The sequence below is a fragment of the Carlito syrichta genome, unplaced genomic scaffold (genome assembly GCF_000164805.1).
Source record: "Carlito syrichta isolate Samal-C Ts95f unplaced genomic scaffold, Tarsius_syrichta-2.0.1 Scaffold306853, whole genome shotgun sequence".
NCBI lineage: Eukaryota > Metazoa > Chordata > Mammalia > Primates > Tarsiidae > Carlito > Carlito syrichta.
This window is the reverse complement of record NW_007250949.1, coordinates 505,274-516,577: the sequence shown is the minus strand read 5'-3', so window position 1 is coordinate 516,577 and position 11,304 is coordinate 505,274. Positions and strand designations below refer to the sequence as shown.

Here is an 11,304-nt window from a genome sequence, read left to right as displayed (position 1 = left end):
GACCGCGTGTGGCCACAGGGTCTGTTGGGTCCTGAACCCCCTCCACCACCCCCCAACCCCCGCCCGCCAGTGCAACCTCTTTTCCCTCCCCCTGCCTGGCAGACGCCACAGGTTCTGCAGGGCCCTTCAGCCTCACCTGGCCTCACCATGTCTTGCAGGACAAGAAACTGATCAAGGCCCTCTTCGACGTGCTGGCTCATCCCCAGAACTACTTCAAGTACACAGCCCAGGAGTCCAAGGAGATGTTCCCACGGTCCTTCATCAAACTGCTGCGCTCCAAAGTGTCGCGGTTCCTGCGGCCCTACAAATAACGCTCTGAAGTTGCCCTGCCTGGGGATGGCCAGGTCTACTGAGGGGAAAGGGAGCTCCTTCCTCCAGAGCAGGAGCTGCAAGGTGGCTCCACGGGCCTCCACGTTGCCTTGGAAAATCCGTGACGTGTGCCCTTCAGGAAAGCTGACCAGCCCATGGAGACCGAGCCCAGGCACCCCTCGGATCCATCGCCCCAGTGAGAACACATTGCTTCAGAAAGCCTTCCTCCCTCCCTCCGCCTCTTCATTTCCCAGGACACTGAGAGCACTCTCTCCTGAGCTGGCTCCAGTGTAACCACTGGGGCAGCAGGATCACACGTGCCCTCCCTCCACCTGGCGTTTGGGAGAGAGGGCTCTGGGACGCTTAGCAGTGGTCACGCAAGACAGGAAGCCAGGCAGCCAAGCCGCGGAAGGAGTGTATGTGACGGCGCCACCTGTGGGGTTGATGAGCCTGTGTGAATGTCCGTGGGGCCTCCACACCCTGCCAACTCCTCTGGCCACAGGTCAGGCCACGATGCTGTGTTGTTGAGCACTAAGGATTCTGTGATGGGACGGAACTGAGCTGCTAGGGGAAGAAGCTGTAGGTTTGTGCTTTCCCTTGATAGAACATCTAATTAAGTACTATACATATATATATATATATAAATATAAATATAAAATATATATATATATACTTCTATTTGTGGATACTTTAGGAAAATGCTCTTTGGTCATTGTAAATATTAATTGCGATCCCACTTCTCGCACAAGCCCTTGTGAGTCCAGCCATTGTCGGCCTCTCTGGACAATTCAGCTGCTCCTCCACGCGCTTGCCCCTTGGTTCCCGTGAGGCTGGCAGCCCAGGGGCTGGGGAGTGTAAAACTTGCTTTGGACACGCTTCTGAATACTTTTGAATATGAATTCTTTGAGAACTGGGCTCAGATGCTTTGCCGGAGTGTTGGCCCTGTCCCAGTTCCCTCGCAAGCGACATCACTGCCCTTGAACAGGACATGGGGGACGACAGTTTCCCCTTGGACTCATTCCTGGGGGTACAGGGGCCCGACCATCAACTGCAGAAGGGCCTTGATTCCTAACCTGCAGCAGTGGCCTTGGGGTTTGTGCTGTGCACACATACCACCACGAAGCCAGGCCTTTCTCATGGAAGCACAGCTGTGCAACCAGGGGCCTCAGAGAGCTGCAAACCACCCCTTACCTTGACAGTGAGGAAAGCTGAGGCCCAGGGAGAGTGGGTGGCTGCCCCCTACAGAGAGGCAGGCCCGGGAGCTGGGAGAGATGGCTTCCTGTGCAATATCTCTTTAGAAAGGAGAAGTCTAGGGTGCGACCAAGTTGCATCATGTCCCACCCAGCCAGGAAGCCAGCGCTTGGGATGAAGCTAGCCAGGACCTCCAGCATGCTGCAGTCTAAGAGGCCTCGCCTGCCATCAGACTGCTGCCCACTGTGGACCTGCATAGGAGATGGTCTGTATTTGGGGGGCTAACAAATATTGAAAATAGCAAGGAATGTGGAGAATCTGAAAATGAACTTCCATCACTGGCTCCAAGTTGCCTCCAGGTTCCCTCCTGGTCACCCCAGCCCAGTCTGCCTGGCAAGACCTGAATGCAATCTGAGAGGCCATGACACACTAGCACTGTGCAGATGGAGGGCAGGAGAGGGAGGTTTCTGGAGGCTCAGGGTTTGGTGACAAGGCAGGCAGATCACAACACGTCCTACAGTCCATAAAAGGGCTTGGAACTCAGGAATTACTGCCATTACGTATGTCCATAGCAGCAGCTCCCCAGCTTGGCTACTGTTGCCATCAACCACCTTCCCTGCTGAAGTTCAACTCAAGTTGTTGGGGGGTTGGGAAGTTGGAGCCTCTGCACTTGGTGAGTGGGTCGGTGTCAACTGACGAACCCTGCCAGGGGCCACACTGCCCCTACGCAGTCACAGTCCATGTAGGCTGGCCTCAGTTTCCAGAAGGAGGCCTCACTCCCTTTGTCAAGCCATCAGTTGTCCCCACAAATTAGAGACTGATGTCCCCCAGAATGAGCCCAGACTGAGGGAAGATACTGGGAGGGGCTCTGCTTCTCTATTAGGGTTCTCCAGAGAAGCAGAACCAATAGGATCCACATATAGATCTGTGAGGGGTTGAATCATGGAACTGGCTCGAAGTGCTCTGGAGGCCGAAAAGGGCCACACTCTGCTGTCTGCAAGCTGGAGGCCCAGGAAAACCCATGCTGTGATGCAGTCTAAGTCCAAAGGCTGGAAAAGCTGAGGGACCACTGGTGTGAGTCCCAGAGTCTGAAGGCCTAAGAGCCAGAAGCACCAATGTCCGAGGACAGGAGAAGATGATGTCACAGCTCCAAGAGAGAAGCAATTCGCCCCTCTTCCACCTTTTGTTCTATTTGGGCTTCAGCAGATTGGACGGTACCCACCTACATTGGTGGGGGCAGATGTCTTTACTCAGTCTACTGGTTTATATGCTCGTCTCTTCTGGAAATTCCCTCACAGACACACCCTTAACCCAGCCAAGTGGACCCATGAAATCAACCATCATATTTAAGAGGATTTTACTAATCCCGTCAAAAAAGCAGAAAGAACCAGAAAGAGTTCTTAACTTCTCTCAAGCTCTTCAATTCCTTTGGGTGGTTTCTGGCAGTTACCATCCACATACATACATATCCACAGCCCATCTTCCCCCACATTCCAGGACTCTCATCGCCACGTTATTAGATCATGCCCAGTGTTCCCAGGGCAATGTAGGATGGGGCAGGTGCAGGTGCAGCCTCATCTTCCTCTCCCTCTCAAGCCCTTCTGTGGCTCTCACCCACAGGAGAAGCCTTGAGGAGCGGGAGGCAGCCAGCAGCCCAAACCTACCTGCTGTCCTACAGTCCCCATCCAAGCCCCCCAGGAAAACCACCTTCCACACCACCTGGTGACTTCAAGTCCAGCAGTAGGGTCTGTCCTGAATATCCCCACATCAGCCCCATGCTGGGGAACATGGGGGTCCCCGTTAAATCCGGATCTGACCCCGATTCTCAGGGCATGGTGGACCCAGAGATCTCCCTGGACAGCAAAGCATTTTTCTGCAAGTTCACATGCTGTCGAAGCCAGCAGTGGCTTGACTGACAAGGTGGACATTCCACCTAGCTCAAGATGGAGGTGTGGAGAAAAGGGAACAGAGGAGAGGAACTGGGCCCAGGCCTGGTAGATTGGCATGAAAAAAGGGAAAGTTCAGCGGCCAGCACAGCCCGCAGTGAACAACTACTGAGATAGCAACTGAGGACAGCCTGTGACAACCAGCCTCACCTGCTGTCCAGAATCAGGCTATGGGCTTTCCCAGTTCACTACCTGTGCCAGAGCCTTGCATGCGACTGTAGCCTGTGCTGACCTCTCTCCTCTTGCTTGGAGCTCCCCCCATCCCTCTCTCAGGCTATAAAATTGGCCTGTACTCCCCAGCATCTGTGCCCCTCATTCCCACAGGTTGCTTGACCATAGTGAGTGACCAGTTTCTCAAACTCTGGCTCCCAGAGGACAGTCTTACCCAGCTCCTCCCCAACCTCCAGCAGGACCCAGGCTTCAGGGTCCAAGGTGCAGACAGCTTACTCTTCTGCTGTCTGTTGGTTTGGGACTCACAGACAAAGTAAAACTGAAATATAGGCCAAAAAGCCCCCAGACAGTGATGGCACAAGAGGCCAAATTTGAAAGCCTTGAGAGAGGTCCTCTTTTTCCCAATCCGACAAATGTAAACACATTTTCCATGTGAACTCTGCACACCCCTTTGTGTGCTCTCATTCTCTCAGAGACTTGCCACAGTCACCCAGCAGCTCAGAGTCGTATCTCCCTGCTGGGCTTGTCTGTGACAAGAGGTCCTGGCCCGTCAGAGCCATAGTGAGTGCTTAATTGACATTCAGGGAGTTGCATATTATTCCAGTGCCTCCATTACCCCCAGCAGAAAAATGAGATGGCAGTGAAATAAGTTGGGTCATTTAGCAAACATTTACTGAGCACCTGCTGTGTGCTAGGATCCTAGAAAAGGCCAGGAACCAGTGCACTGCATGGACACTGAGATGGCCACCTGCCCAGGATAGCGGACAATTGCCCCTGACCTCACCTGGTGCCGTCAGTGCCCAGGAGAGAGCTGCCTTTCTTCCCACCAAGGAAATTCCACTGTCTTCGCCTCCTCCGTTCCATGCTTGGGAAATCTGGTCAGCCTGGCAAACTGCACCTTAGTTCGAGGCTCTTTTCTTCACCAAAGGTATGTGTGGTGGCAGCTCAGTCCCTCTCAAGGGTGTGTGTGCCATGTGCCATCATTCAAGCTGGAGGCTGAAGGACTTGTGAGTGAAAATGCCCATCGAATGCTGGAGATACAGCAAATAGCGCCAATTCGCCCATGGCAGCCTCTGCCTCCACGGCACCCAGAGATCCCTGGCCCTTCCAGGAATAAGTCTTGAGCAGGCAGGGCTGGAGTTTGCCTTATCTGGCCTTCCTTTCTTCTTGGAAAGGACACCAGGTGGGAGCAAAGCACCCTGGGGACAGCATGGGCGTGGCCCGTGCTCCCTCACACTACCCTGCTCTGATGGCTTCCCTGGGCCTTGTGTGTTTCTGCAGAAGCAGAGTGCCAGGAATGTAGGAAAGAAAGACTTCTTCCAGACCCTCCTACTGTGACCCCTCCACGCCTGTCCCACTTCACTGCCTCCCCCTGGGGAGCCACACAGGAGACACCTTGGTTTCCCAAGGTTCTCCGGTTGCCCCAGAGCATGATGTTCCACTAGCAGGCATGGAGGCTCCTAGGTGAGCCCCCCAGAATTTTCTGCACTCCCAAGTCTCAACAAGAAGAAAGGAAGGGTGGGGGAAGCTGACATTCATTGCCTACTGTATGCCAGGCTCTGAGCTCTACCTGGGACATCCACACACCCATCCTCCCAGCCCAGTGAGGTAGATAGGGTTGAACCATCCTTCAGATGTGGAGACGAAGGCTCTGGGTGGCCACGGGACATGCTCAAGACAAGTCGTTGGTGGTTACTGGAACTGGGCACCTATGCCAAGCCCATCTCATCCCAATGTAGGAAGTGTCTCTAAAGTGTTGACTAATCTGAGTGTCACAGATTGGAGCTCAGCTGGGTCTGCCCTGGCAGCAGGGAGGCCAGGAGCCGGGATGAGAAGGGCAGAAGGACAGCACAAGGTGGAACTGAGCCAGGTGGCTTCAGTGACGCTCTCGCCCTCCTTAACAAGCACGAGAAACTCATGCGGAGAAAGGACAGACTCTGCCTTCCCTGCAGATGGACCAGGTCCTCCCCTTGCTGAGGTGAGTGCCACTGCCTAAGCCGCCACTCCAGTGCTCTCAGAGACCCCGCACAGGCCTGCAGAGACCACCGCAGAGAGCACTGGGTCCCTCAGTGGCAAGAAGTAGAGGGAGGAAGAGGGAGCCGATGGATGTGAGTATTGGGTTTTTCTGTCCTGAAGCCACGTAGATCTGCAGGGAAACTTATTCCTCTGAGATCCAGCCCTTAAACCCTGAGCAGACCCAGGCCACACTGCTCAGGAACAGGACACGACAACGCTGTACTCTGGTACCCATGGCCTTCACCTTGGGCTTCTGTGAGGGTGTTGTACTCCCCAGATCCTTGACAATAATCCTGCCTTAAGAGTGACAGACATCATCACAACCACGTCTTCCTTTTAGTTGCCACCAATATTCAGAGTTTTCTTCACCGTGTCCCCCCATATGCATGTAATACAACATTTGTGGAAATCACTTTAATAATAAACAAAATGAACCTAAATATTGCTCTTTTCACTTATTCATCAGATGACATGATTTGGGGGGAAATGGCAACTGGAATCCAAAAAGACAAGATCTAAGAAATTGTGTGACCTCTTGAGGGTTGAAAGTCAAAGAGCTACTAAGAAGACCTTCTAGAAAGCAAAGCAGGCCAGGCACAGTGGCTCACATCTGTAATCCCAGTACTTTGGATCCTCAAGATGGGAGAATTACTTGAGTTCAAGAGTTCAAGACCAGCCTGGGCAACATAGCAAGGCCCTCATCTCTAAAAAAAAATTTTTTTAATTAAAAAAAAAATAGGCTGTTCCCTTGCTAGACTCTGGTGTGGCCATGTGCTCTTTGAGCTATGGCTGTCTTCATGCTTCCTGGCTTTGGCCCCCTTCTCCACGTTGGGGTGGTAAATCTTTTCTTTCTCTTTCTCTAATTTTAAATAAACTACATTTTCTAATCTAAAAAAAATAGAAAGAAAAGCAGAACAGTGAGTGTGAGATCCATATGTGGAGAGGTAGAGAGGCACCCCCATTTAGGAAACAAAGATGTTCCTACCTGAACTGCCAGAAAGTAAAACGTTCGTGTTTCAAATCCCATGTCTCCTCATAGCTTTCTTTCTTTAAGTAGGGGTCTCTGTCTCCAGGCTGGAGTGCTGTGGCACAATCATGGCTCCCTGCAACCTCAACCTCCTGGGCTCAGGTGATCCTTCCGCCTGAGCCTCCCAAGTAGCTGGAACTACAGGCACATGCCACCACACCCAGCTGATTCTATTTTTCATAGAGACAAGATCTCACTGACTTGCCAGACGGGTCTCAAACTCATGGACTCAAGCAGTCCTCCCATCTCAGCCTCCCAAAGTGTTGGGATTACAGGTGTGGGTCACCGCACCTGGCCCTCATAACTTACATTATAAACGAGATGTCCTTTTACCCTGGAGCTTTAATCTGGAAGTCATGGTCACAGTGAGCCTCAGGGAGTCCGGGACTCCTCGAAATTAGACACACACACGCACATACACATTTCTCTAGGAATATGAACCACAGCTTTCCTGATTATAAAGGAAATCTAGAGCCTCACAAAAGCTAATAGCAGCTATTCTCCTCAGTAAGTAAGCCTCTGACCATACACTCAAGAGAGGAAAAACAATTTTATAAAATAGCAATTCATGCTCTAACCAACTGACACGTGAACACCACGCCATTCCTTGGTTAACACAGTGCTTTAAAAGTCCAAGGAGGCTTCAGCATCTATACCCAAAAGAATTGAAAGCAGGTGCTTGAACGGATGTGTGTACACCCACGTTCACAGCAGCATTATTCACAATAGCCGAAGGGTGGAATCAACTCAGAAGCCCATGGATGTATGAATGAAGGGATAAGCGCAATGTGGCCTATTTATACGATGGAATCATATTCAGCCTTAAGAAAGAAGGAAATTCTGACACATCTTACAATGTGGAAGAACCTTGAAGACATTATGCTAAGTGAAATAAGCCAGTTGCAAAAAGACAAATTCCATATTTTTTACATATCTGGGGTAGTCCAATTTGTAGGGACAGAAAGTAGAATGGTGATCTCCAGGAGCTGGGGGAGGAGAGAATGGGGAGGTAATGTTTAATGGGGAGGTACAGAGATTCCGTGTGGGAAGGTGAAAAAGTTCTGTTGGCTGGGCGTGGTCGCTCACACCTGTAATCCCAGCACTTTGGGAGGCTGAGGTGAGTAGATTGCCTGAGCCCAGAAGTTCAAGACCAACTTGGCAAACATAGTGACACCTCATCTCTGCAACAACAACAACAAAAAAAATCAAAGTCAGGCATGGTGGCAAATGCCTCTAATCCCATCTACTTGGGAGGTTGAGGCTGCAGTGAGCTGTGATCATGCCACTACACTCCAACCTCGGTGACAGAGTGAGACCCCCCCAACTCAAAAAAAAAAAAACTCTTGAATGGTGGTTTTTTTGTTGTTAAAATGGTAAATTTTAGTCAGGCGAAGTGCCTCACTCCTGCAATCCCAGCACTTTTGGGAAGTGGAAGAGAGAGCATTGGCTGAGTCCAGGGGTTCAAGACCAGCCTGGGCAACTTGGCAAGACCTTATCTCTACAATAAATTTTAAAAAATTACCAGGTGTGATAGTGCGTGCCTGTGGTTCCAGTTACTTGGAAGGCTGAGGCAGAAGGATTGCCTGAGCTCAACAGGTCGAGGCTGCAATAGCAGTGAGTATGCCACTGCCCTCCAGCCTGGGTGACAGAGTGATACTGACTCAAAAAAAAGTAAATTTTATATTATGTCTGTTTTACCATAATTAAAGAAAATAAGGTCTAAGGAGAAAGCAATGATGACATTCTGGGAGCTCACAACATACTGGACATTTCTGCAGGTTTCTACCGAAGTCCTCATGAAGATAGGATCAAAACAATCTTTGGACTGGACATTGCGCTGGGACACCACCTGGCCTAGCTCACAGATGTGAGAGGCATGTGGATTGAGTGTGGCCTTATTTCCCAGATCCCAAGTCCAAGATTAATTCCACTGCCTTGCAAAGCACAGGACCATATTCCAACTTGTTCTAGCCTTGCTCTGTGTGGTGCAGAAATTTAGGAAATATCACCTCTGGTTAGTCTGGGACTGATCTGTTCCACATAACAGTATTTCTGGACTTCTAAACTCTATGAGTTCATTAACCAAATTCAGTCATTTTAGCAAATAAAGTGTGGATGCCATCTGTTGCCTTTTCTACTCATTTTAGGATTAAGAGATTAAATATATATTTGGATAAATGAAAATCACATTGTAAAGCAGTTCTTGAGCAAGCTTCTGGGGGAGAGTATAAATAATACTGCACCAATAGATCTGAAAATTTAGATGTAATGGACGAATTCCTAGAAAAGCTTAACTTACCAAACAACACAGGAAGAAATGGAAAATTCAAACAATCCTATAACTAGGCCAAGGTGGGAGGATTACTTGAGGCCAGGAGTTTGAGACCAGCCTGGAAAACATAGTGAAACCCAGACTCTGAAAAAAAAAATTAGCCAAGTATGGTGGCACACACCTGTAGTCCTAGGTACTTGGGAGGCTGAGGTGGTAGAATAGCTTGAACCAAGGAATTTGAGGTTGCAGTGAGCTATGATCATGCCACTGCACTCTGACTTGGACAATACAATGAGATCCTGTCTCTAAAATAAAGAAGAGAGAGAGAGAGAGTTACCAACAATGAAAGAAAATATAAATTTCACTACATTAAAATTTTAAAGTTTGGCTGGGTATGGTGGCTCACACCTGTAATCCCAGCACTTTGAGAGGACAAGGTGGGGGAGGATCACCTGGGCCCAGAAGTTTAACACCAGCCTAGGCAACATAGCAAAATCTCATCTCCACAAAAGAATAAACAAAAATTAGCAGGGCATGGTAGTACATGCCTGTAGTCCCAGCTACTCAGATGGCTGAGGCGGAAGGATTGCCTGAGCCCAGGAGGTTGAGGCTGCAGTGAGCTGTGATAAGCCACTACACTCCAGCCTGGATGACACAGTGAGACTTGGATTAGAATTTTTTTTTTTAACTTTCAGAAAGCCTATTCTTCAAAAGACACCATACAGAAAAAAAGACAAAACTAAACCAGAAGACATTTGCAGCATATGTAGCTGACAAAGGGTTAGTATCCAAAATGTACAAGGAACTCCCACAAAACAATAAGGAAAAAAGGCAAAAACCTCAATTAAAAAAAAAATTGAGCAAGCCTGGCATGGTGGCTCATGCCTATAATCCTAGCACTTTGTGAGGCCGAGGTGAGAGGGTTGCCTGAGTCCACGGGTTCAAGACCAGTCTGGGCAATTTGGCAAGCCCTCATCTCTACAATAAATTAAAAAATTAGCCAGGCATGGTGGCGCATGCCTGTAGTTCTAGCTACTTGGAAGGCTGAGGCGGAAGGATCGCCGGAGCCCAGCAGGTCGAGGCTGCGGTGGCCGGGAGCGGCCACTGCACTCCAGTCTGGGCGACCGAGTGAGACTCCAACTCAAAAAAAAAAAAAAAAAATTGTGCTTATATATACCAAAAATAAATAATCTGAATATAAAATTAAGAACAAAATCCTCTTATAATATAGTCAAAAAGAATAAAATACTTAGAAATAAATTTACCAAAAGAAGTGTGAAACTAATTAGCCAGGCGTGGTGGCGCGTGCCTGTAGTTCCAGCTACTTAAGAGGCTGAGGCAGAAGGATTACCTAAGCTTGGCAGTTCAAGGCTATGGTGGCCGTGAGCATGCCACTGCACTCCAGCCTGGGCGACAGAGTGAGACTCTGACTCAAAAAAAAAAAAGTGTGGAACTGTACAATGGAAACCATAAAACATCACTGAAAGAAATTAAAGAGCAGTGTTCGTGGGCCGGGCGTAGTGGTTCATGCCTGTAATCCCAACACTTTGAAAAACGGAGGAGGGAGAATTGCCTGAGTCTAGGGGTTCAAGACCTGCCTGGGCAACTTGGCGAGACCTCGTCTCTACAATAAATCAACTTAGCTGATCATGGTGGTACATGCCTGTAGTTCCAACTACTTAGAAGGCTGAGGTGGAAAGATCAGCTGAGCCAAGGAGGTTGAGGCTGCAGTGGCCATGAGCATGTCACTGCACTCCAGCCTGGGCGACAGAGTGAGACCCCAACTCAGAAAAAAAACTATAAAATAAACACAAACTGCAAACCAGCAAACAAATACATGGTGGGGACCCAAAAGACTGGAATTTACTTATTTAAAAATTGTGTATTTATTCTTCTATGTTTAAACTTCAGTCACCTTCAAAGTACTCTCTGTTGGATGCAATACACCTATCGAGATTCGAGAAGCATTTTTCCACTACTCAAAGCAGTTTTGTTTTGGTTTTTTTTGAGTCAGAGTCTTACTCCATCGCCTAGGCTGGAGTGCAATGGGAAGCTCGTGGCCACCTCAGTGTCGACTTGCTGGGCTCAGGCGATCCTTCCGCCTCAGCCTTCCAAGTAGCTTGAACTACAGGGGTGCACTACCACACCTGGCTCAATTTTTGACATATTGTAGAGAAGAGGTCTCACCAAGTTGCCCAAGCTGGTCTCAAACCCCTGGGCTCAGGCAATCCTCTCGCCTCAGCCTCCCAAATTGCTGGGGTTATAGGCTTGAGCCACCGTATCCGGCCTTCAAAACAGTTTTTGAACTCATCAATTTTTTTTTTATTAATCAATATTTTTTATTATGGTTTTGTGGGGTACAGTTAAGGGTT

The 11,304-nt window shown here is 49.2% G+C and overlaps 1 protein-coding gene across 1 annotated transcript in view; it reads left to right on the top strand.

Annotated features, from left to right (window-relative positions):
• SCUBE1 (signal peptide, CUB domain and EGF like domain containing 1) overlaps positions 1-1,425 on the top strand; it is an 80,547-nt gene extending 79,122 nt beyond the window's left edge. The window contains 1 exon segment of the mRNA XM_008063462.2: positions 159-1,425. Within this exon segment, the coding sequence (XP_008061653.2) occupies positions 159-311 (153 nt within the window). The 3' untranslated portion in view covers positions 312-1,425.
• The last annotated feature ends 9,879 nt before the right edge of the window (positions 1,426-11,304 follow it).